The sequence below is a fragment of the Trachurus trachurus genome, assembly GCF_905171665.1.
Source record: "Trachurus trachurus genome assembly, chromosome: 5".
Lineage (NCBI taxonomy): Eukaryota > Metazoa > Chordata > Actinopteri > Carangiformes > Carangidae > Trachurus > Trachurus trachurus.
Window position 1 is genome coordinate 26,155,312 of NC_139896.1, and position 24,495 is coordinate 26,179,806.

A 24,495-nucleotide genomic window follows, 5' to 3' on the forward strand; every position below is an offset into this window, starting at 1 on the left:
ATTAAAACAGTATGAAAAAAACAGCTCTGTACCTACAGCAGGGAGGTTGCATGTTCCCTTGTATTTAATTTGGGCAGTTTCCACTTTATTAGCCTGACCAGATGTGAACAAGCATATAGTGAGATAATTGTTGTTTTAATAGATTGGAAATAAAGGAGAGTAATGATGATAAATATGTCACCCGTCCTGATAAGCTGTGCCAAGACTGTTAATAGTGGTTGTTGATGAAAAGTTATCACGTCAGCCTTTGAGGACAGTTCCCATGATTTCTTCAACTTTTTCTCTGTAAATCTTCTTGAGTCAACATTATTTAAAGAAGTGTGACCATGGGAAAGAGTTCCTCTGAGGAGTTTACAGATGAGTCTCTTTCTACTTTCCAAAGAGTTTCACTGCTTCCCTGCAATTGGTGAGCTTAACTTCCTCAGTCTGCAGATTGAAGTTACAGCTGATGTGATTTATCCTCATATTGCAACTTTGTTACTCAGCTGTTCCTCATTCACATCACCATGCAGTAACAGATAATTTAGTTGCAGCAGAACTCCTAATGCCTTTTGAAAAAACAAAACAAAAAACATCAAACCAACTGCATATGTTAATGATTTTAAATGGAATTGTTGTTATGATTAAGAGGGACTTCACTAGTACAGTACATGTCAGAATTTTAAATGCCACTCAAACATTACTTCTTTTTTTTTACATTGAGAAATGTACTGAGTATATTTTCATCATGAGGGCATTTACTTACAGTACATTCCTCATGGAGTCTGGCCTGACGGCACTTAAAACCATCACAGTCACTGGTCTCAGTAATAACACAGCTATGGTCAGTTTGAGCACGATTGTGTGTGTGTGGATATTTCAAGCAGTGTAATAAAAGTGGGTGTGCGGCACAGGAACTATGACTGTTCTCAGGCACGGTAAGCTGATATGAGAGGCTTAATGTTCTTGAAGGCATTTATTGCAGGGGGGGGTTCACTGAAGTCAGGATCTTTGAATTCTGCCATCCAAAACAATGACGAAACAAGCTTCAATTACACAACAATATGCAACATGTTCAAAGGTTACTTCAGCAATGCGGGCCCGTTTCTTTTTTATCTTGCATTTATTTTCATTGTAAAAGCACACTGCATTGAAGCATCACTGAAAAGAATAAGTGTTTGAGTTGTGAAAAATCGCCATATATTTACATGTTTACATTGTCAAAGAAAGAAAGTGGCTTGTAGTTATAGGAAATATCTTTTGTATACCACTATCAAACAGCCAATATTATTCGAAATTTAACGTTTTTAGAAGCATATCGCTACAAAGCATTGCGGAATACTGTTGGTATGTAAACTCCCAGTTGTGTCAATAATCCCAGTTGTGTCAATAATAACAGGATGCCATGTGGCCACTGATAATATTAGTGTGTCTCCAGACTTTACACAGGAATATGTGCAGTTGTTTGCAAGGTTGCACTTAGTCATGCACATGAAATTGTATCATTTATGACTTTCCATAATAGACTTGCCATATCCTCTGAAAGCGTGCAAACACATGCTCGCAGTAAAAGAGTAATCTGAAGCCATGTGACAGTTGGCAAAACGGAAGCAGTGCACGTGAAGGTGCAAAATGGAAAGGCGCAATAAATGCCTCACAGTACAGCTATGTGCTATGTGTCAAACAGTGGTTAAGAATAGCCAAATTCTCTTATTTGTTTATTTATTTTTTGGTGAGTTTACCCCACTCTCTCAAAAGTTAATTTTTTCCTCCTTACTTAGCCCTTATTATTTTTTTTCTTCTTTTTTTTTTACTTTCATCATTTTGTTCCATGACGTGCAATTCCTTCAATAAAAAACATTATCAAAAAAAAATAAAGAAAGAAAAAAAGAATAGCCAAATAAATCAGACATACTTGATCAATTTTAAATTGACAAAAAAAGGCTTGTATGTCTTTAGGCTAATAATATTTTGAACTTTGTGCTGTGCTTTATGACAACCATGGGTTTATGTTGTAACAGAATGATGAATGGTTGTATTGTGCCTCAATGCAACAGTAAACATAGACAGAGACAAGGCCAGTGTCTGGGTCTGAATATTGACATCTTTGAGCACAGAAGTATGACTGCCAGGCTACTGTTTATTTTTTTATTTATTTATTTTTTTTATGTATTTGTTATTGGAGTCACACTGCAGGTTAAAATGGTAAAAGGTCTATGAATGGTAATAATAGTGTTGCCAATCATATACAGTTTTGTTCACACTCAAATCAGGTACTCGACTGTATGAACTGCCATGAAATTCGATGAATGCTTTTACATTGCCAGTCAAATGTCCAAACCTCTGTCACAGCCAGGTACTGTGGATGACAGCCATGTATAATCCTGCATGGTAACAAACTTGCACTGACACTCATGGCACCTGAACAATGCACCCTAATGACTTGATTCATTAGCAGATTTTTCTTCCTGTGGTATCAGTGAGGTCAGTATTTTAATTTGTCCAATTTCTATGATTTATGACTCAATCAAAACCATCTCTCAAAGCCCTCAGCTGCACTTGATGGAAACTTGCAAAATTATGGAGGTGAACCTGGTAAACATTACCTCTGCATACAAACATTAGCACTCTGAGCATGGTAGGCTAGCACTCTGAATATCAATGATAATAATAATAATAATAATAATAATAATAATAATAATAATAATAATAATAATAATAATAATAATAATAGTTAGTAGAAGTTCAAAGCACCTAAATGTCTTTAGACTCTAGGTCTTGATAATTGACTGTGCAGACTTGTCATTATAGACTTACGTTATACAACTGAGAAAAGACACCGCAGTTCACTTTCAGCAGATTGGTTTTATTTACACCTTGTCATTCATAATGATTAATAATTTAAACACATACAAACACTATCTCAGTTGTAGCCACATTGTCACACCAGTTTCCATGAGATAGTAAGTTTTGGAAGGACCAGTAAACGTTCTGTGTCATTCAGAAAACGGCAGAGGAAACTAACTCTAGTCCCTAGTCACAGCTCAGGGAAAAATAGGTATATTGCTAATGTTGAATTGCAGATGTCATCTTTTTGTGCGATAGAGAAATAAAGATGAATATTAGAATCAAGTCTAAATCTCTGACATTTGTTATTAGTGCTTTCAAACATTTACAGATTGTTATCAAGAGTTCTTCCTTTCCTTTCTCTCTTTCAGCCTTTATTCTCTCTCTCACTGTTAATTCAAACACATTAATTCACAAATGGATAACAGCAGATTTCGATTTGGCAAATCTTCCACCTTCCATGCATTTAAACGGATCAGGTTTGTTCAGCACTTCTGGAGCTCAGCTTCATCCTAATCTGCAGGGGAAAGAGGAAGAGAAGCTAATTGATTCAACAACCAACCAGAGAGTGGGAACATATGGTATGGTGTGTGTGTGTGAGGGGAGTTTTTACCTTTAACGATGAGTTTAGTTGAACACTCCACCCTGCCCAGAGGGTTTTCCGCGATGACTGAGTAATCTCCACTGTCCTTGGATCCAACTTTGAGAATCACCATGGAGCAGACACCACATGTATTGGTGATGTAGTAGTTAGTGTTAGTGTTGAGGCTGACATTATTTCTGTACCAGGTAACATGGGGTTTGGGGTCTCCTGTCACTGCACAGCTCATGTAGCACTCGTAACTCTCTGGGCTGTTGCGTGTTTTTAGAGGAACGCTGAAAGATGGAGCAGTCTCAAAGCTGCAGTCCTTTGAGACAGGCATGTTCAAAGAAAATGTTTCTGCAATGATCAAAAGAAAATGGAGAGGGAAGTCAAAAAGGTGTATTACATAATGATTGGTACATTTTTCATTGCTGCCACCTAGTTGTTGTTGTTTTATGCATTTATCCATCTTCAGAGGAAGGCAGTTTACTGATCATGCTTTGAAATTGTCACTCCTATTATGTTTAACATCAAGGGCCACAGCTAACGATTTCCAATATTGATTAGTCTCACAATCACCGTCTCGTTAAATAAACTCTTGTGTGAAATGTCAAAGGTAAATGTCAATAGGAAACTCTTCAATTAACAGGCTCAGAATATGTGAGTTATCCCATTAACAACCCAAAATCCAATATATTGTATGTCATACAACATTGCTGCAAACTTTGATTTCTAGAATGTGGAACTACTGTTAAAGTAGGCATTATTACTAAATGAAATCATGAAATTATTGTGTTGATTAATTTCTTGAAAATTTTTTTAAATGAGCAGCAGCAAATGTTTTGCTTTTATAAATGTCTGAAACAAAAATCTGGATCCCTTCATCCATCTATTAACCACTGCAACCCCATGCCGCCCCATATAGTTTCAACACAATTCAAAATAACTAGTTAAACCTGCCTTTCTTTCTCTTCACTTCCCAGGTTGCTGAGTCAGAGGGTTTGGACATCCCCATGTCATTCTTGGCATAGACCCTGAACTGGTACTGCCTTCCTGGCATGATGTTGATGGCGGTGAACTTGTTATTGAAGAGATGGTCTGCCACAGTTTGCCATGAACGCTTAACTGAATCACGTTTGGTGATAATGTAATGGAGCCTGTCATCTTTCTTTTCATCTGGAGAAGCAGTCCAGGACACCGTCACTGTTCCCGCCACATTCTCATCCAGCTCCACGGGGCCTGGAGGCTTGGGGTCATCTGGAAATGGGTAGGAAACCATTTTCATTATCTTGATGTGTTACTTAAACACAGAACATAGCATACACATAACACCTTTGTGGACACCTTTTTGAATATTTCGTACACTGTAGGTATCAGCATTCACTTTGTCTCTGCATTGGATACAAAGTCAGCTTAAATGAACAAATAACTAACAGTTATTTTCTTAATCATTTGAATGGTTTTGTTTGTAAAACAAAATGCTGATATTGTGAAAAAATGCTGATTCAAACTGACATAAGCATAAGCATTACCTGTGATTCTTATCTCAACGCTGGAGGTCTCTTGACCAACCATGTTCTTCACAATGATGGTGTAGATCCCAGTGTCATGGCGCTCTGATGAGGGGATCATTAACTGTGATGACGTGTCTGAGTTGCTCACTGCCACATGCTTTCCCACAGGCAGGCCATCCTTGAGCCATGCAATTGCTGGTACTGGAGAAGCCTGTCAACAATAGGGGATACTTTCTGTTGCACAGCAGCAAAGTGTCTAATGTTTCTCTTTAGATGGGACATTGTATGAAACATATTTTCATACTCAAGTTTTCATATGAACATAATACTGAACCTGAAAGTTGAAGTTGACTCGAACAGCGTTCCCAGCTCTCATTACCATGAAGGTCTTTATTTTTTTGTCAGTGAAGTGAGGTCTCACTGTAACAATGTAGGAAGAGTGTTGGATAAAGTTAATTAGAAAAGCGATTTAATGAAGGTAAAATGAACCATAGTCTGACAGTGGGCAGTTCATTACTCACCTGGAGGAGGCATTGCAATGATGTAGTTGTCCAGTTCTTGAGGTTCACCGTCTCCACCCTCATTGGTGGCTACAACTCTCACCCAATACATGGCCATGGACTTCAAGCCCATAATAGTGTACGAGGTCACAATGATAGGACTGGTGTTACAACGATCCCATTCTGGGTTCTCTGCTGGTCTGAGCTCCACAAAGAATCCTTTAGCCTCATCTTGGACCCCTTCCTCCTCTATGGGTTTGGTCCAGCCCAGTGATAGGGTGGTGTACGTGGAGTCTGTCACCTTCAAGTCAATGACTTTACCAGGAGGTTCTGAAAGATTGAGAATAGTTGAAGCATTGAGATAATCTGCAAATATGCAACGAGGCAGTGGTGAAATAGATGAGTTGGGCTTGTCACTCACTCTTTGGATCTCGGGCAATCACAAATTCAGAGGGTGTACTTGGCTCTCCAGCACCAGAAATATTGATAGCTGATACACGGAACTCATACTCGATGCCTTCAACAACATCCTTCACGGCATACTTTTTCTCTGTTAGCATGACAAAAGGTAGGGGTAAAACATCATTACCTTTGCTTTTGCTGTACTTACTATAGAATTGCAAGCACAAGTCAGTAAAATTGCCTCACTGTACCTTTAATGGGCTCATCAGGTGGATTGACAAGGCTCCACAAATTGCTGCCATTCTTACGTTTCTCCACATTGTATCCTAAGAGGTTGGTTCCTCCAGTATTAGTAGGTGCAGACCAAGCAAGATTGATACAGTCTTTGAAAGCGCTAACAATTTTTGGTGTGGAAGGAGGTCCAGGATAAGCTGAAACAAAATTAAAATGGGGACAACAGTCACTTTTTAAGTGGTTCATACAAATTCCTGACAACACTTACTGTAGCAGAGACTTCTGATGAGGCTTACCCTTCGTCCCTGCCTGAATGTCGTCGGTCTCCATCATCTCACTGATGCCTTGATCGGTTTCAGCCCTGATGTGGTAGCAGTACTTTCTGCCATGATCCACATCAGTGTCCCTGTATTTAGGCTCTGGGCCTATCTTGCCCAATTTCTTCCAGCTGTTTCGGCCAATCTGCTGACGTTCCAGGATGTAGTCGGTGATAGGGCAGCCTCCATTGTTTTTGGGAGTCCTCCATTTGAAATCAATGCAAGTTGATGAACTTTCAATTATGTCCACAGGGCCAAGAGGTGGTGTTGGTTTGTCTGTAGTTAGAGTGATAATAAAGAATAATAACAGTGCTCATATAGCTCTTAATGGACACATTAAGAACATGCAGATGTCAAGATGCACAAACCTAAAACAATAAGCTGCGTAATGGCCTCAGTTGTCCCACATTCATTTTTAATCTTAATCTTAATTTCTCCTGTGGTTTTGCGCTGGCACTTGATCAGCAGCAGGCGGGTGTGTGACGAAGACTTCTCTATCTTGATATGACTGTCCTCCAACAGCTCCTCGCCCTCATTGTACCACTGAATCTTCATGGGCTCTCTTCCAACGAAGGTCAACTTGAAGGCTGCGTCTTTCCCAGTTTTGATTGTAACAGGTTTAATGAACTCAGCAAGGTCATCAACATTAATTCTTGGAGGATCTAAGAGGAAAAAACAGACAAACTTTTTAAAACTGAGACTTTGAATTGATGAGCATAGAAGAATATTGTCTGACACATCACAGTACTGTAGCTGTCCCTCTGTGTTGCTAAAGTTGGAGTACCGCAAATCAGTTTTGCTGACAGCACCTGCAACATTTAGCGCAGCTTCTGTTTTACGTCCATCGGCTTCACATCGGTACTTCCCAGAATCCTCTTCTTTGCAGTTTTTGATAATGAGTTTGCGAAAGGTCCCATCTTTAACGATACAGATATCGTCTGTAGCTGTTATCTGAAATGCAAATACACACTCATGTAAACACACTTAAATCTCAGAGGTGAAAGTAATGCAAGTCAATACTCTATCAACTTTAAAGTTCTTCACCTCTTGCCCATCTTTGTACCAGGCTGCATCACATTCCTCACTGCTTAGTTTGCAGACCAATTCTGCATCAGTACCAATGACGGCAGTTACATCTGACAGTCCACCGGTGAAGTAAACTCCAGGGTCTAAAGGAAATGCAACCTTACGGTTATGAACAATTACAGTATAGCAGTACATGGGATTTAATTACTGACTCTCTGATTTTCTTATGCATCTCACCAACGACTGTATCAGGGACGAGTGGGCCTGCCCTCACTCTCTTTCTTTTCCCTTGAGCAGGCTCCCCTTCTTCAGCATCAGCAACTTCAGCCTCAGCCTCTCCCTCCTTGGCTTTCACCGTCTTTTTGGAATCTGATGATGCAGATCCAGCATCTCCTTTCCCTTCTCCTTCTCCTTCTCCCTCTTCTACAGCATCATCTTCCTCCTCCTCCTCCTCCTCCTCCTCCTCATCTTCTACACCTTCTTCCTCCCCATCTACTGCTCCTTCAGCAGTTCCTTCTGCTTTATCTGTACCATCTCCCACTTTTGTCTTTGAACCTGCCTTTGCCTTCGCTTTTGTCTTTCCCTTTCCCTTTGGTTTAGCTTTAGCTTTAGCTTTGGCCTCTGCTTCTGCTTTAGCTTTAGCTTCAGCCTCTGCCTTCTCAGCTGCAGCTGCAGCAGCCAACGCAGCTGCTGCCTCTGCCTCTGCCATTGCCTTTGCAATCAACTCCTCTCTTTCTTTCTGTATCTTGGCATTTTGTTCCTGAGCGATCTGCAGAAGATTGGATCCACCGCCTCCTGCTCTGGTCGTTTTGCGAACTTTCTTCTTTCCACGTGCATTGGGATCCTTGTCAACTAATAAGGAGGTACAAGGTGTGAGGATATTTTCAATGTATATACAGTATGTCTTGAACAATATGAAAACAGAAAAAAAAAATGAAACAGTACCTTCCACTACAAGCCAGGCACTGCATGATGCATCCCCAACCACAGCTGAGTAAATTCCTTTGTCCAAAGGCATGCAGTCCTTGATCACCAGGCTGTGAATCAGCATGTCCTCTGACACAAGGATGTCAAATTTGTCTCCTTGCTCCAGTGGGGTCTTGCCCGCCGTCCAGTTAATCTTTTTCATGGGTTGTGAAACAAGACACTCAAACACAGCATCCTCTCTTTCCTCTGCTGTGACATCTTGAATCTTGACCATGAACTCTACTGAGGGAACTAGAAAACACACAATAGCAGCTGAACATGAGATCTGGAGATTTCCCATCACAGGACAAGTCGTGTAGCATTCTTGTACAGCATTATGTTGATCTAAAGTATGAAGTAAATCTCATGCATGATCTTACGTTTCAAGTCAGTCGAGAAAATTTTAACTCCATCCACCTCCACTTGGTATAACCCGGCATCCTCAGGACTTATACCATTGATGTTAAACACAAACCTCTTCCCCACTTGTTTCAATCCATGTTTTACCTCTGTGTCAATATCGAAGGGAACCATAACTCCATCCTGTTTAAACATAAGTGGCCACAAAAGTTGATGCATTATAAAGCAGAGTCTGTAATATGATTTAATGCTGCCCTTTGATTTATCAACTATTAAGAGCATATTTTACAATACAATGATAAAACATCTCACCTTAAATAAGAAAATTTTGCTGGTAGGGTCTCTGAGTGACATTTCAAATTCAAACTCTGCACCACCGGAAGGTTTCAGTTCAATGGGCTTGAGGTTGCAAAGCTTTTCAACAACCTGTAGCCAAATTGGAAAAACAAAAATGTCAGTGTAAAAGTATAAAACATTTGTTTGGAATTTTTTTTACTAACTCATCTATGATCATCATCATCAGCAGCAGCAGAAGCACAAGACAAGACATATGATATTATTTTAGCTGAAACGTATCATACCTTTTCCTGTTCTTGCTCTCTCTCGACCTTTTTCTCATTTAGTTTTTTCAGCATCCCTCGGAAGTCAGTGATACCATACTCTGCACATATGCTCTCGTAATCTTTCTTGTTTGCACTCATCAACAGATCCCAAAACCTGTCATCAATTTCTTTCTTGACCTCCTCTTTTGCCTCCATGTCAACTCTTAAAAAAACAAAGCAAATATTTATCAGTTAAAGCAAACAATCACACATGCACTGCAAAAACTCAAAATCTTTCCAAGAATATTTGTCTAATTTCTAGTCAAAACTAATCTCTTTCCACTTAAAATAAGTAACTTGAAATAAGTAGAAAAATCTGCCAATGAAATTAAGTTTTTTGTACATGTTATAAGGAAGAAAAACTTTGTTCCACTATCAGATTTTTCTATTTATTTCACTTATTTCAAGTGAAAACATGCTTGAAAGGAGTAAAACGTGTCTAAAAACAAGATACTTTTTATATGAGTCTTATTTTAAGTATAATGAGATTTGTTTTGACTAGAAATTAAGATATTTGAGTTTTTGCAGTGTGATTTGTTTTTTCTTCTCCAAATCCCACAGTATGACTTACGTATTTTTTAAGGCCTTTTTGAAATCCTCAGGCATCTCCCGGATAGCTAAAATGACACAAGAGCCCACATGGTTATGATTTAGATTCAATGCATGATTGACATTACATTATTTGAAGTTGATTATAGGCTTCATACCTGTTCTTGATTGTTGCATAGCTTTGCCCTTTTTAAAGCCAACTAAAATGGAAGAAATTAGAGTGAGGTGAGACTTACAATAATAATATAATTTGTAATAATTCATTTTGGTTTAACAAAGTGTAGACCTCACCTTCAATGACATTTAGGGTAGCTGTTACAATCGCTTTTCCATATTCATTTTCAGCAAAACACTTGTAGGTGTCAGCCTGATCCACCGATACATTTGGAATCTATCAGTAAATTCATGGTGATGATTAATATTTTTTCAAAAGCAGGATTTACTGTTCATTTCAAATGATTTATTGATTAGCAGTCATGATAACACACCTGTAGCTGATGTTCACCAGTACTTTGATCAAAGGCGATTTTGAACATCTCCTCATCTATTTCTCCATTACTTCTAACCCATTTCACAGTTGGTTTTGGTTTGCCAGTAACTATGGCTCTGAAGATAGCCAGTTTTCCTACAGGAAAGGCACCAGGAATATACAGGGAGGTTATTATTTCAGAAAACATCACAGTCAGATGAAGTGAAGTTGTGATTAGAGGTAGTATTCAACCTTACCCTCTTGAATTGTCAGAGAAATTGGTTTGCGAGTAAAATCTGGTGTGCTCATGCCCTCGGGTAGTTCTTCCACATACTGGGTGATCATAACTCCAGGCACCCGGGACTTCTTTTTAATCCTCACTGTTATTACATAAAATAAAATTGCATTGTTCATAAATAACTTAAAGAATAATTTTATTGGGCTGAATTGCTTTGACATATGATGTCTCAGGAAAAGACAAATGCATGCAAGTATAGTTTTTATCACATGCTTTGTTTGGCAAGAACATACAGTTACGGGGAAGTTTTAAAACTCTGTCATTACTTACCCTGCCCTGGAGCAGTCGGCTCCTCATCCTTAGACTTACGTATCTTAAACATCTTGACAACAGCTTCTCTGTTAATACAAAAGTATTACAGTGCACTTTTAAAACACTTAAAACACTGTAAAACAGAAGGGATTACTGTTGCTTGTATGCCATTTACTGTAATTGATCTTCACTGTGATGGACTGTTATTTGTGCTCATGTCAATACAGCTTCTGCAATCTGGAACAAATGCCAAATCTTGGCCACTATTAAATGCCATAGGATTTCCTATTGCAGATAGTCCTTTATCACTTATAACTGTTTTAAATGGTGGATTAGGGCAGCATGCCCACTATTAAAGGTTTTTTTTACTACATGATGTTGATGCATTTTTAAGTAAAGTGCCCATCCTTGGAGAGACAGTAATGTTTAATGGGACATAATTTATTCCTCCTAACAATAACAAAAGGTGAGCTAAGTAATACTGCTGTACAAATATCAATTTTATTGCAGGAACTCACTGTTAGACAAAGAGTAGGAGCTTTATATTTCAGGGAAATAGGGCAAGGAGCCATGAGTCTGTAATTCTATCTGGACCTGAAGTGGAAGAACCCCTGTGATCACAAAATACTTGACATTGTGTAGATTCCTACAAGTGACCGGCCTAATTTTGAAGGCAGTAGGTCACATAACTCATAAAACCATCTATCTGACTCAGGAAGTGTTGCAACTGGCTGAGTGCAAATGGAACATTTCTCATAACCATCTTGGTATTTAGGTTGTTCTCTGTTTATCCCTGAAGTTTTATTAAGTGAAAAAAAAAAAAAGATTAAAAAAAAAAAAAAGTGTGCCACCACAGGCAGGTATTGTGTGGATGGTTATATAATTTACTTTTTCCCTTTTTTTAGTTGCATCATTAACTGAAAGTTGTTCTGAAATTACAAAGGTTGATATTAATCAACTGTATTCTTCATCACTTTAATCGGTTTATAATGAAGTGCGTAATTAGGCAGGTTTCATTCCAAGGACTCCACAGCCAGTATACTGCTTTATGATCAAGCTTAAGTTGCATTCAGTCAACACTGCATACATGACACATTAAATAATAACAAACACACCTCATATGGTGTGGAAAAATATTTCTAATTAATAGACCTAGTTTTTTTGTTATTATTTTATTTATTTGTGTTACAAAAAATCTAAAAGATGAAAATATTAAGTCTGTCATAATGATATGTGACATGAGAAGATCACATTTCTAAGACTGTAAAAATGTTTCATCACGGGAAAAAAATCATATTGGTCATTTGAGTATTAAGGCCATGTGTAAAGTACTGTGAGCACTCTGTCCTCAAGGGGCTTCTTAAAACCTTAACCTTTTTTATGATGTCATTATGATGAGCTTAGATCTCATTGGTCCATAGACAGGAAAACCTAATGAACTATTTACATAATAGATCAGAATCAAGTTCAATATGAATAGCCATATCAGTGATATGAAATTGCCCTTGTAACTGAACTTGAACAAAGACTTCAAGACCTTTTCCTGAAGCACATATTACTATGCGCTGAAGACTTAGTCATAACACAAACAGATCCAGACCCTTAAATGATCATAAAAGCATAAAACTAATGGGTAGAATAAAATCTGCTGGCTTCTGTCACTTGATGAAGTACCTGCAGATTTACCAGTTTTGTACACTTGGTACGCTGCTGTGAAGCTATATTTGTCTGAGTGAAAAAATAGCTTTGCCAAGGGTGTGAACTGATTTATGAATACGTTGTCAGGTCCTGGTCTTAAATTTCTCAGCTCCATTTAATAGCAGAGCACATACTTGTACTTTGTTATTTTTCCACAATAAAATGCTTAATGAAAGTATCACTTTGAAACTTAGCAATGTAGTGTAACTCTGAAATCTTTGTAGGACAGAAGTAAGGGGATTTTAGGGATTTAAGTGCTAAACCGCAAAAAAGTGCCTTGTCTGTCGCATCACATACGACTGTTGTCTCACATGTACACATATTTTTCATCAGCTTTGTCCTGTCTGAATGAGTTCCGCCTTTAAAACATATCTTATATTACACATTTACAGGTCATAATTATTGATTCCTCTCTTCATATGAGAAACATATGAGAAACTGGAATCAAATACAATCAGCATGTCAATTTAATCGGAATTCTGACTTTCAATACCTAAGTACATTCACAATGACTTAGTACCATTTAAATCTTCAGTCAATATATAGAAACAGGCAAACTGTTGTGAAATAAGCACATAACAAAAAATACCTTTTATACATACATGTTTTGAAGAAAAATTGAATTAATTTAAGGATCTGTTAATATTTAGGAATTTAGTTTAAATAATGTTTACTTACTATTTTTTCAAGTAAACTGCTGTTCTCTGTTGCTTGTTGCCAGCCAGGTTCCAGCTGATTCTTGAGTGTGCACTCTCCGTTTTGAGAGGCAATAAAGCCTTTCGGAGACACTCAGAGCAACCTAACCCACTGCTTTTTCACAGGGCTCCCAGGGATAGGTTTACTGACATGCACTTTGGCCCCTAAGTGCTATAGGTTCTTGAAAAGGGGGGACCAGAGCAAATGCAGCAGTGATGCTCTATAAACCCTCCCTCCAAACTGGAATTTAAGCTTTAGCACTGCAGTGGGTCGCTTTTGTCCGCTCTTATTAAAAAGGGAAGTCTCAGGGGAAGTGACATACTGTAGAAGTGCCATGGGCTGAGTTGCTTCTCCATTAGCTTAATTGCACACGTAGGCTGCCTGATTCTCATCCCAACATTTAACAAGAGGTAAGTGTCAATTAAATTTAGTTTTTTGAGCTCCGTACATTGCTTTGTTTTGCATGTTTAGGAAAATGTCAGAATCAGAATTAATGAACTGTGCTGAAAGTCTCTCCCAAGAATTACACAATTTGCATGGATGGTCTTATTTATTCTGACACTGTTCTGTATATTGAATGAAAAACAAACAACTGACAAAACAAGCTGTACCTAACATCATTCTCAGACTAATGAGCCACAGTCATTTTGAATGTCTTGTTAAAAAGCTCAGATAGAAGTTAACAATTTTTCAAGCATTGTAGCAAGCACTTCTATTTGAAACTGAGAGGTGTCACCCTTCACTAGCCAGAAATGTTTTAGCCCTCGGTGCAACTGTTGACCCTCTCTTCTTCAGTGACTCTAAACTTGGACTTCTATCTGACCCCACAAAAAATATGCCCAGAGAGGTAATACAAGAAGACTGAACATAAATTATTCACGTAAACCTTCATGGAGGTGAACAAGTGGCATGAATTTTGATACTTGCTATGTCAAGACTTGACATGGGCCCGCAATATATGCCAAAGTCTATCATCATGGCTAAATGGTGATAGTGTGTTTTGTTTTTCTTCTAATATGCATTTAAATTGATTTTCTTCTAAGTGCTCAACTGTTGTTGCCTTGCAGACTAAAAAATCCACATCACAATAACGGTATGAAATGTTTATTTACACCAAACCCACACATGTTTTATTATGTGTAACATGCTACAACAAACAATCCCACAACATGTCATTATGGTTTTCACTCTGTTTCAGTTTAGAGGAGGAGCCTCAATTATGTAAATATGATGGTTGCAACTAACCAGTCACCACACAAGTAAACAGAAACCTGCATCTAAAAATGAATTGGAACACATAAGCTGATAGTTATAGTAGCTTTGTGTGCACAACTTTTTAAATGATAATTTTTTAAAACCAATACATTACAGCTACAGCTTCACCTTTCCTTTCTATAAATATGTCCTGTATTTAACATGCATATCTATACAGTTAAAATACGAAGATTGAACATCAGAATTTCGAACTTTTATTTTATTGAGACTGCACAGTTCAAATCAAAACAGACAGCACATTTGTGGCTTTTAATTCAGCAACTATTATGAATAAGCACCAATCTTCCTACGTGTGTCGGAGCTGGCTCAACTCTAAAGACATAGTACTGACAGTAGTATTTGTAAATTACCCAAACATTTTTTTCTCTCTCTCTCTCAGAGGTTTAGAGCAGTCCCATCATCTTCAGCATGCGCATTTATTCTGAAAAAAAAAGACAAAGATAGTTTAATATTAGTGTCACAGTATTAAGTGGCAACATGACAACTTCTTTAAAATACAAGTTCATTGCGTTTGAGATTTACCTCTGACTGTCAGCTTGGTGGAGCACTCTGCCCGTCCCATAGGGTTTTCTGCAACAACCTTGTACTCTCCAGTGTCCTTAGGTCCAACCCTCAGTATGAGCATAGAGCATACTCCACAGGTGTTGGAGATGAAGTAGTTAGTGTTGGTATTCAGACTGATATTGTTGCGGAGCCATGTCACATGGGGTGTTGGGTCTCCTCTTATGGCACAGCTCATGTAGCACTCATAACCTTGAGGAGCAGTGTGCATTTTCAGAGGAACAATGAATCTTGGAGGACACTGCAGGTCGCAGGTCTTTGAATCCGGCATGCGCACAGTGAACTTTTCTGGAATAAAATGAGAGCACACCGCAAGAGATCAGAATTCATCTAATGTTTCAACATCAGGCCTAATGTCAGTTCTGTGAGGAGATTCATGGGTACAGCACATTCTGGTCTGATTTACATATCAGAGCTTTTCATAGAAATAACACTCACATTGGGAGTCTGTCCTAATAGAAAATGTCAGTATTAAAATTATATGAATATCCTAAAAAAGAGACATTGAATTTGGTGTTGTGATTGGATCTAATCAAGTCAAAACCCAGCATATCCAGCAAATTAGCTGGGTGAATATAACTTAAAAATAAGTATTTTAAAGCCTGAATGTTCAAAAGAAGAGTTGAAATTGTGTAACTGATTAATTGGCTTCAAACATTACTGTGGAATTTGCACAAGTAAAGACCTTTAATTCAGTAGTTTAGTGGAGGGATATGGTTTATGGGATAAAATACATAGAGGTCTTTGCTATTTGAACAACATTAACAACGTACCCTTTTTGGTAGAAATCAGCCACTTTGTTGATTCAGAGGGATTGGAGGAGCCCATGTCGTTCTTTGCATAGACTCTGAACTGATATTCTCTGCCGGGCATTATGTTGCAGACTGTGAATTTATTGTTGAAGATGAGATCTGCAACAGTGTGCCATGATCTTTTGTTTGAATCGCGCTTGGTCACCATGTAATGCAGCCTGTCGTCACGTTTCTCATCTGGAGATGGGGTCCATGAAATGGTGACTGTGCCAGGCACATTTTCATCAAGCTCCACGGGACCTGGTGGCTTAGGTTCATCTGGAATTCAGATACACAAACAAATATTTTTCCTTCTTTTTAGTTGCTGTGTGTGGAATAGGAGTAAATTATTTATACAGGATTTATAAAGAATGTATACTATTATAACAAACTCACCGGTGACTCTAATTTCAATGCTGAACGTTTCCTGGCCAACAATGTTCTTGACAATGATTGTGTAGATTCCAGTGTCTGAGCGCTCAGAGGAGGCAATCAGAAGCTGGGATGTTCCCTCTGCATTGCTGACCGTCACCTTTTTAGACACTGGTGATCCATCTTTTAGCCATGTGACGTCTGGCCAAGGAGAGGCCTACAAACAATAGAATTTTGTCATAGGTTACAGGATATCAGAGAAGTAAGTCCACCACATGTGCATTGTCAACAAAATGTCAAGCCATTTAATTACTTCCTGAATTACCTCAAAGTTAATGTTGAATCGGGCAGAATTTCCTGCTCTCACCACCATTAAACTCTTGATTTTTGAATCTGTGAACCGTGGCCTCACTGGGAGAACAACAGGGTAAAAGTTAGTTATTAACTGCCACACATTTGTTGTTGTCAATTGATTTGTTGTTGTTGTTTAAGGGTAAAGGGCAAAACAGAAAAAAAAGTAAAACTACTGGCTTTAATTTATGGCACTTCTAAATGATTATCAATGGTGATATATATTCTTAAATGAAAGTGAAGAAATGATGAACGTTGATAAGGTGGAGGGGTCAAGTAGAGCAGTACGTTATACTGTATAGTTGTGTCCTGGAGAGTTTATCATTGGATTTGTCTTTATTGTTTAAACTAGGACACCCTGGTTACCCTGAGCTAGGTTCATGTTGAATCTTAAATGCACTTACAAAGTGTTAGACAAATACAGTATTAATCTTTGTAGTATTTCTTACCAGGAGGAGGCATAGCAAGGATGTAATTATCCAGCTCCTGTGGCTCCCCCTCTCCTCCATCATTAGTAGCAGTAACTCTCACCCAGTACATGGCCAATGACTTCATGCCTTTCACTGTATAGGTTGTCATGGTTATTGCATTGGTATTGCAGCGGTCCCAGTCTGTATTTTCTGCAGGCCTGATCTCCACAAAATATCCTTTGGCTTCATCCTCAACCCCCTCAATGTCCTTGGGTTTGGTCCAAGACAGGGACAGGGTTGTGTAGGTGGAATCTGTCACTTTAAAGTCAATGACTTTCCCAGGAGGCTCTGCAACACATGATTCATAGTGAATGCTGGAATTTGTAGGTTGTATGTGAAGCATCAGTATGATGAAATAATGGCTCTCAGAATATTTTTAAATGTCCACCTACTTTTAGGGTCTCTGGCAAACACAAATTCAGATGGTGTACTAAATTCACCCGCTCCAGAGTTGTTGATTGCACTCACACGGAATTCATACTCCATGCCTTCAACCACATCTTTGGCTGCATATCCCTTCCCTGTGTGGGAAACACACAGTACACTGTATATAGCACTTACACACAACAACATATTGGCCATGTAAACTGTCATATTATGATCAAGCAGTGATAAGGTATACGTAGGAGAGTAACCTTTGATCATCTCTTCATGTGGGTTGACTTGTCCCCACAGGTTGCTGCCCTTCTTGCGTTTCTCAATGTTATATCCTAGAATATTGGTTCCCCCAGTGTTGGCAGGGGGAGTCCAGGCAAGGTTGATGCAGTCCTTGAAGGCACTCACAATTTTTGGTGCAGATGGAGGTCCAGGATATGCTATGTGTGGGGAGGATTGGCATCTATGATCATTCCCAACTCTCAAAGATTCAGTAAGTGTCTCATGCAAGTGCAAGTGCTGAAGAAACCAGCTGAATAACTCAATGAGAAAATAATTGTGGTGTTAGATGAATCAGTTCAGTCTGAGTTTACCCTTTGTTCCGGCTTGAACGTCCTCCGTTTCCATGAGCTCACTGGTGCCCATTTCGGTCTCCACTCTGATGCGATAGCAGTACCTTCTGCCGTGGTCTACATCAGTGTCCTTGTATTTGGCCTCTTGACCAATTGGACCCATCTTCTTCCAGGTGTTACGGCCAACTTGTTGTCGTTCGAGGATGTAGTTTTGTATGTCGCAGCCACCATTGTCTTTTGGGGGTCTCCATTTGAAGTCAATTGTGGTGGAGGAGGCCTCAACAATATCCAGGGGTCCCATGGGCGGAGTAGGTTTATCTGTCAAAAAACAAAATAGCATACAAAATGTTCATCTTTACTGAATACTTTATACTACAAAAATAGTGTAGAATTGTTTCCACTGAATTTGTCATATACTGTACATACCCAGAACCACAAGCTGGCTAAAGGCCTCAATCGTGCCAAACTCATTTTTGAGTTTCATCTTGATTTCACCACTGTCTTTACGCTGCAGCTTGGTGAGGAGCAGACGGCTGTACCCATCCAAGGTCTCAATCTTGATATTTGACTCATCTGAAAGCTCCTCACCGTCAAGGTACCATTGAACTTTTATAGGTTCCCGTCCAATATAAGGTAATTTGAAGGCAGCTTTCTGTCCTTTTTTCACTGTGATTGGAGTTTTAAATTTCTCCAGTTCCTCAGTATCAAATCTGGGTGGATCTAAAATGGTTGGTAAAAACAGAGAGATATTTTAAGCAATGACAAACATACATCTACTGTAATTAAGCGTTGAATAATCATTGGAGTTATATGAAGTACCGTATGCAAGGGACTATACGTTTTGTGAGGAAGAGGTTTTTACCTTCAACAAAAATCTGGGCCTCTGTTTTCCGTCCATCCGCTTCAAATTTATATGTTCCAGAAGATTCCTCTGTGACTTTGTGGATTTTCAGCCGGTGGAAAGTTCCGTCTTTTGTAATGGTTATACCATCTTCGGGTTTAATCTGGAAAAAACAAAAGCAAAAAAAAAAAAAAACACAACAAATATCAAGTCTCATTTGAACCTCTGACTTTTATGAATTTTATGAACTTTTACTTTTTGGGTCATATTATTGCATAACATCCAAACAATTGCTAGACAATGACTGTATAGACCCCAGGCTTACCTCCTCTCCATCTTTGTACCAGATTCCCTGGCAGTCTTCTCTGCTTACTTTACACTCAATCTCTGCTGCTTCCCCAACAATGGCTTTGCAGTCAGAAAGCGCAGCATGAAAGTGAACTCCTGGGTCTGAGGATTTACCAACCGGCAAGTTAGTGAACGCTCAAGAATTACAGCTGCACTATACATGTGTATACAAGTTGTTGTTGTTGTTGTTGTTGTTGTTGTTTCAATTTCAAGATTTTGTAATTGTGGATCTACAATTACATGGAAGTCATGCATTTATGCATGGATGAATGCATGGTCTACACACTTGTAATCCAAGTGTGTACACACTTACCTCACTTTTTAAACAACTTTGTATCAAGTCTCTGCATTTTTGGTGATATGTATTTTATTATTAACCTATAAAATACATAGTTTAAATGCAGATTTTATGTCATATAATATATTTGAAGAGACTGCATGATCCAACTTTGTAAGGGATGAAAGAAGAGTGCACTTTGCATGTGTTTTAAAGTTGATGAAGAAGTCTTCTTGGTTATTGTGTAGCTTGATTGTCTTGTTTTGGAGTGCCCTTCTTCAACCTCAGAGTTTGTAGAGTTGAAATCTTGGCACAGCTTATAAGAAAATCATCACAGAGGTGTTCACTTGCATCTGTTCATTTAGTTACTCTTCTAGATTGCGGCATCCACTGACCAGTTCTCCTCTGTCAGTGGATTTTGTCTGTTTTTAATGTGAGGTCAGTCTTCACTGTGAAGAACCTGCTTTAGAGCATGGTCATCCTCCAGAATCAGCTCAGAGTGTCTTCATCTTCAAATAATGTAAGAGTGTGTCAATACACAAGTATTACAGTTGCTGTGTCAAGAACAAGGTTCTGCTCATTTAAATAATTAACCTCAATGCACCGACTCATCCTCAATTAACAATTAAAAAAGGCAAGCAAGATTGTTAACACAAATGCACACAGAGCACAGACAATATTCACACACACATAGTCTGCAAACATACATAAGAAACAGAGTTGAATTCAAATTAAGAGCAATTTCCTGTTGATATCAAACCTGTAGGTCATAGGAACAAATTACTTAAATGTTTCTCTTCGGTTCTCTGCAAAACACAAGACTACAGTAGGTTTTGTTTAATTTCACTGTTATGACAGCTGAAAAAAAAATCATACAGTGTGATAGCAAAAAAACATTAGTGCAACAGATTTGATTAGCAGCACTCTCAAGGTTAAAAACCACTCTTGCTGAACTGTCTGATCATTCTAAGAGGCCATTTAACCAATTAGAGATCAAATGTAGCATTCTGCTCAGTGATCACACACTTTTATCTGTTAACCCTCAAACCACTGAAAAAGTCATCTGCTCATCAAATGACTTTGTTCAGTGACAGTGCTTCCCATGCAGCATTTACAATGCAGCACCTGTAATCTTACCACTAACTCTCTCCTCGATCAACGGGCGTTGACGTGCACGGCCTGAACGCTTGCCAGCTGCAGATGGCTCACCACCGTCTGCACCCTCACCATTTTCAGCAGATTCATCACTGGCTGCTGCCGGCCCCGTGCCATTATCACCACCGGCACCACTCGCTTCTCTGTTTTTTGCTTTTCAGTTTTAGGGGATATCATCGTAATTACCGTCAATCCAATGTTTCTCATTTGTTGTTGGATATGCCTTACAAATAACATTAATGAAAACAGTAACAACAACAATTTAAGTGTCATCCCATGGAAACAATATCAGCAGCAACCCGAAAAGAACAAAACATTAACTTCAGTGCAGGAAGAATAGGGTGGTGGAAAAGGTGATATATGACTCAATGGTGCCATTGTGAAGTGGCTCGATTAACTTACAGTAAGTGGTCTGTTGTTTTTCTGTGTGCAGGTAAGACTATTTCATACACTTGTCACACTGATGAATTATTTGTGAAGTAAAGTAGTAATAACACTAATGACAAAGTCCTCATACAGTAGTCTTCATTTTTCTTTTAGTAGATTTCAATAAAATGAAGCCATATGAATAATTCTAAAACAATTTAGTTCAAGAATAACAAATCTCAAAATCTCTTCTGAACAGCCATCTTTTATGATTTTGATTTTAATTTATATGTCACTTTTTCCATCTTTGTATCCTCTCACAACAAACCTATACATGAATGGAACATGTATTTTACAACATGAAGACACACATGTCTGCAAACAGCAGACAGATCACACACAAGACACAAATGCAGACAAATGCCTTCGTCTGTCTACATAAAGCATGAAAGGAGGAGAAGACAGAATTTAGCATAGCATAGCAGGCTACACTAGTTTCTGTTTCTCACAAGAGGCACAAAAGACAAACACATGAAGATGTAGACATGTGATGTCCGAGTATATGAATTATTGATGGCTTAGTTCATTTAACGGATGATGAATAAGTTGATACTTAAAGCCCAGGGTTTGTGATTGTTGTTTCTGCAAGACTTTTCAAGAATTGATAAGTAACTACAGCAAATATGGTCGCTGAGAATTTGATAGAATACAGGGTTTTTCCTGCATAGAAAATTGTGAGGTGGCCGTCCATCAAATTTAATATCGCCTGCGCTTCCCAACAAAATTTTACATCTTGTCTTCATTGAAGATGTCGTTTCCTCACAAGCATTGAACTTGAAGGGCAAACTGTAGCTCTTTGCAACTATGGCAATGTGGCGCTGTATCGCAATCCGTGCATCAGACATCCAGGACTTCCAAAGAAGAGGAACAAAAACGTGCTGGGTTTTCTCCTTGCAGAAGGAATGTGTCCGGTGGCGCCCTGATTTCTCCTCTTGCCCTCCCCTGGTGTGCCGGCTTAGTACCACCTCACCCTAATTTTCAGTCAGGAAAAACCCTGAAATATGTTTTGAAATCCACCTGGGCCACACGGAGCTTTTAGTTAATCATGTGGTCAGCAAAGTGGAGCAGTGTAAAGCTTTGTGAAGGGTCAGTGACTTTGTTTAGTCAGTGTTATACAGTACATTTAATGTTAATGAGGCTGCATCTAAGTTAGGAAACATTTCCCACAATTGTGAAATTGTGACAAGTCATTTTCTTTTTAAAATGACTTTAGTATTCAATAAGTCGACTACAACATGCAGTCTCCAACATCTCTTACCAACAACAGGTTCTTCAACCTCCACAAGTTTCTTTTTGGAACGTTTTCCTTTTTTCCCAGTCTTTTCACCATCACCTTGATTTGTGGTTTCCTCATCATTACTATCTCCTATTAGTAGTAATAAATACAGTAGCTATTTACAGAATGCCACACATGACATTATGACGAGTCTAATCATTAACGCAAACCTAAAGATGAATGAAGTGATCTAACATAAATGGGCTTGTTTGCTCAGCTGCTTGCTCTCAGCATAGTTATTCTTTTCTTTTTAAACTTTATGCAATATTGTTATTTTGTTTATTTGAGGATATTAAGATATCAATGAAAGAAGAAGAGAGTTTTACAATGAATTTTAAAGTTAACAGAAAAGACAAAACAACAGGAAGAAACGGTAATTTAAGTGTCATCGTATCGAAACAATATCAGCAGCAACATAAAGAACAAATTAACTTCAGTGCAGGAAGAATAGGGCGTTGGAAAAGGTGATATATGACTCAATGGTGCCATTGTGAAGTGGTCCGATTAACTTAAGTGGTCTGTTGATTGTTTTTCTTTGTGCAGGTAAGACTATCTTGCTAGTACATATCACTTGTCATACTGATTAATTATTTTATGGATACGTTGTAAAGTAGTAATAACACTATTGACAAAGTCCTCATACAGTAGTCTTCATTTTTCATTTAGTAAAATGAAGCCATGTGATTAATTATTATTTTTTGCCTTTTTTATTGGATAGTATAGAGACAGGAAATGGGGAGGACGAGAGAGGGGGAATGACTTGCATTAAAGGGCCACGCAATGCGGGATTCAAACCGGGGCCGACTGCAGTGAGGACTGTAGACTCTACATACAGTATGGGGCGCCTGCTCAACCCACTGCGACACTCGGCGCCCCAGCCATATGATTAATTCTAAAACAATTCAGTTCAAGAATAACAAATCTCAAAATCTCTTCTGAACAGGCGTCTTTTATGTTTTTAATTTTAATTCATATGTCACTTTTTCCATCTTTGTATCCTCTCACAACAAACCTATACATGAATGGAACATGTATTTTACAACATGAAGACACACATGTCTGCAAACAGCAGACAGATCACACACAAGACACACATGCAGACAAATGTCTTTGTCTGTCTACGTAAAGCATGAAAGGAGGAGAAGACAGAATTTAGCATAGCATAGCAGGCTACACTAGTTTCTGTTTCTCACAAGAGGCACAAAAGACAAACACATAAAGATGTAGACATGTGATATCCAAGTATATGAATTATTAATGGCTTAGTTCATTTAACGGATGATGAATAAGTTGATACTTAAAGCCCAGGGTTTGCGATTGTTGTTTCTGCAAGACTTTTCAAGAATTGATAAGTAACATGTCCTAACTACAGCAAATATGGTCGCTGAGAATTTGATAGAATACAGGGTTTTTCCTGCATAGAAAATTGTGAGGTGGCCGTCCATCAAATTTCATATCACCTGCGCTTCCCAACAAATTTTTAGATCTTGTCTTCATTGAAGATGTCGTTTCCTCACAAGCATTGAACTTGAAGGGCAAACTGTAGCTCTTTGCAACTATGGCAATGTGGCGCTGTATCGCAATCCGTGCATCAGACATCCAGGACTTCCAAAGAAGAGGAACAAAAACGTGCTGGGTTTACTCCTTGCAGAAGGAATGTGTCCGGTGGCGCCCTGATTTCTCCTCTTGCCCTCCCCTGGTGTGCCGGCTTAGTACCACCTCACCCTAATTTTCAGTCAGGAAAAACCCTGAAATATGTTTTGAAATCCACCTGGGCCACATGGAGCTTTTAGTTAATCATGTGGTCAGCAAAGTTGAGCAGTGTAAAGCTTTGTGAAGGGTCAGTGACTTTGTTTAGTCAGTGTTATACAGTACATTTAATGTTAATGAGGCTGCATCTAAGTTAGGAAACATTTCCCACAATTGTGAAATTGTGACAAGTCATTTTCTTTTTAAAATGACTTTAGTATTCAATAAGTCGACTACAACATGCAGTCTCCAACATCTCTTACCAACAACAGGTTCTTCAACCTCCACAAGTTTCTTTTTGGAACGTTTTCCTTTTTTCCCAGTCTTTTCACCATCACCTTGATTTGCGGTTTCCTCATCATTA

At 38.6% G+C, this 24,495-nt stretch overlaps 2 protein-coding genes across 14 annotated transcripts in view; both read right to left on the bottom strand.

Annotated features, from left to right (window-relative positions):
• Positions 1-3,036: 3,036 nt before the first annotated feature.
• LOC310986600 (immunoglobulin-like and fibronectin type III domain-containing protein 1) lies at positions 3,037-14,121 on the bottom strand. Its single transcript, XM_083972573.1, has 24 exons — positions 13,271-14,121; positions 10,917-10,984; positions 10,606-10,728; positions 10,368-10,504; positions 10,171-10,270; positions 10,038-10,079; positions 9,902-9,947; positions 9,310-9,493; positions 9,041-9,154; positions 8,749-8,911; positions 8,348-8,620; positions 7,640-8,254; positions 7,421-7,545; positions 7,186-7,327; positions 6,745-7,038; positions 6,356-6,652; positions 6,077-6,256; positions 5,845-5,973; positions 5,445-5,753; positions 5,258-5,343; positions 4,942-5,134; positions 4,370-4,666; positions 3,440-3,766; positions 3,037-3,343 (listed from the first exon to the last, which is right to left on the bottom strand). The coding sequence occupies exons 2-24, from the start codon at positions 10,966-10,968 to the stop codon at positions 3,339-3,341; spliced, it is 4,233 nt and encodes a 1,410-aa protein (XP_083828699.1). The 5' UTR covers positions 10,969-10,984; positions 13,271-14,121; the 3' UTR covers positions 3,037-3,338.
• A 259-nt stretch (positions 14,122-14,380) lies between these two features.
• The window catches only part of igfn1.1 (immunoglobulin like and fibronectin type III domain containing 1, tandem duplicate 1), a 34,155-nt gene continuing 24,040 nt past the window's right edge, over positions 14,381-24,495 (bottom strand). For 8 of the 13 annotated variants that reach the window (XM_083972558.1, XM_083972567.1, XM_083972563.1 and 5 more), the window contains 13 exons: positions 22,365-22,472; positions 19,226-19,350; positions 18,922-19,063; positions 18,486-18,779; positions 18,081-18,377; positions 17,748-17,927; positions 17,505-17,633; positions 17,092-17,400; positions 16,617-16,702; positions 16,316-16,508; positions 15,902-16,198; positions 15,090-15,416; positions 14,381-14,988 (listed from right to left, as the gene is read on the bottom strand). In XM_083972558.1, coding sequence (XP_083828684.1) covers positions 14,984-14,988; positions 15,090-15,416; positions 15,902-16,198; positions 16,316-16,508; positions 16,617-16,702; positions 17,092-17,400; positions 17,505-17,633; positions 17,748-17,927; positions 18,081-18,377; positions 18,486-18,779; positions 18,922-19,063; positions 19,226-19,350; positions 22,365-22,472 — 2,492 coding nt within the window. In that variant the 3' untranslated portion in view covers positions 14,381-14,983. The remainder of the gene's footprint in view (positions 14,989-15,089; positions 15,417-15,901; positions 16,199-16,315; positions 16,509-16,616; positions 16,703-17,091; positions 17,401-17,504; positions 17,634-17,747; positions 17,928-18,080; positions 18,378-18,485; positions 18,780-18,921; positions 19,064-19,225; positions 19,351-22,364; positions 22,473-24,495) is intronic. The other 5 variants (XM_083972561.1, XM_083972559.1, XM_083972560.1 and 2 more) reach the window with 1 other exon arrangement.

Excerpts from the sequence above, each read along its gene's own strand:
- LOC310986600 (XM_083972573.1), bottom strand. The coding sequence starts at position 10,968 with ATGTTTAAGATACGTAAGTCTAAGGATGAGGAGCCGACTGCTCCAGGG. Across the intron at positions 9,494-9,901 it reads AAAAAGGCCTTAAAAAATAC|AGTTGACATGGAGGCAAAAG; the intron begins GTAAGTCATACT and ends TGTTTTTTTAAG. Across the intron at positions 8,621-8,748 it reads TTTCTCGACTGACTTGAAAC|TTCCCTCAGTAGAGTTCATG; the intron begins GTAAGATCATGC and ends TGTGTTTTCTAG.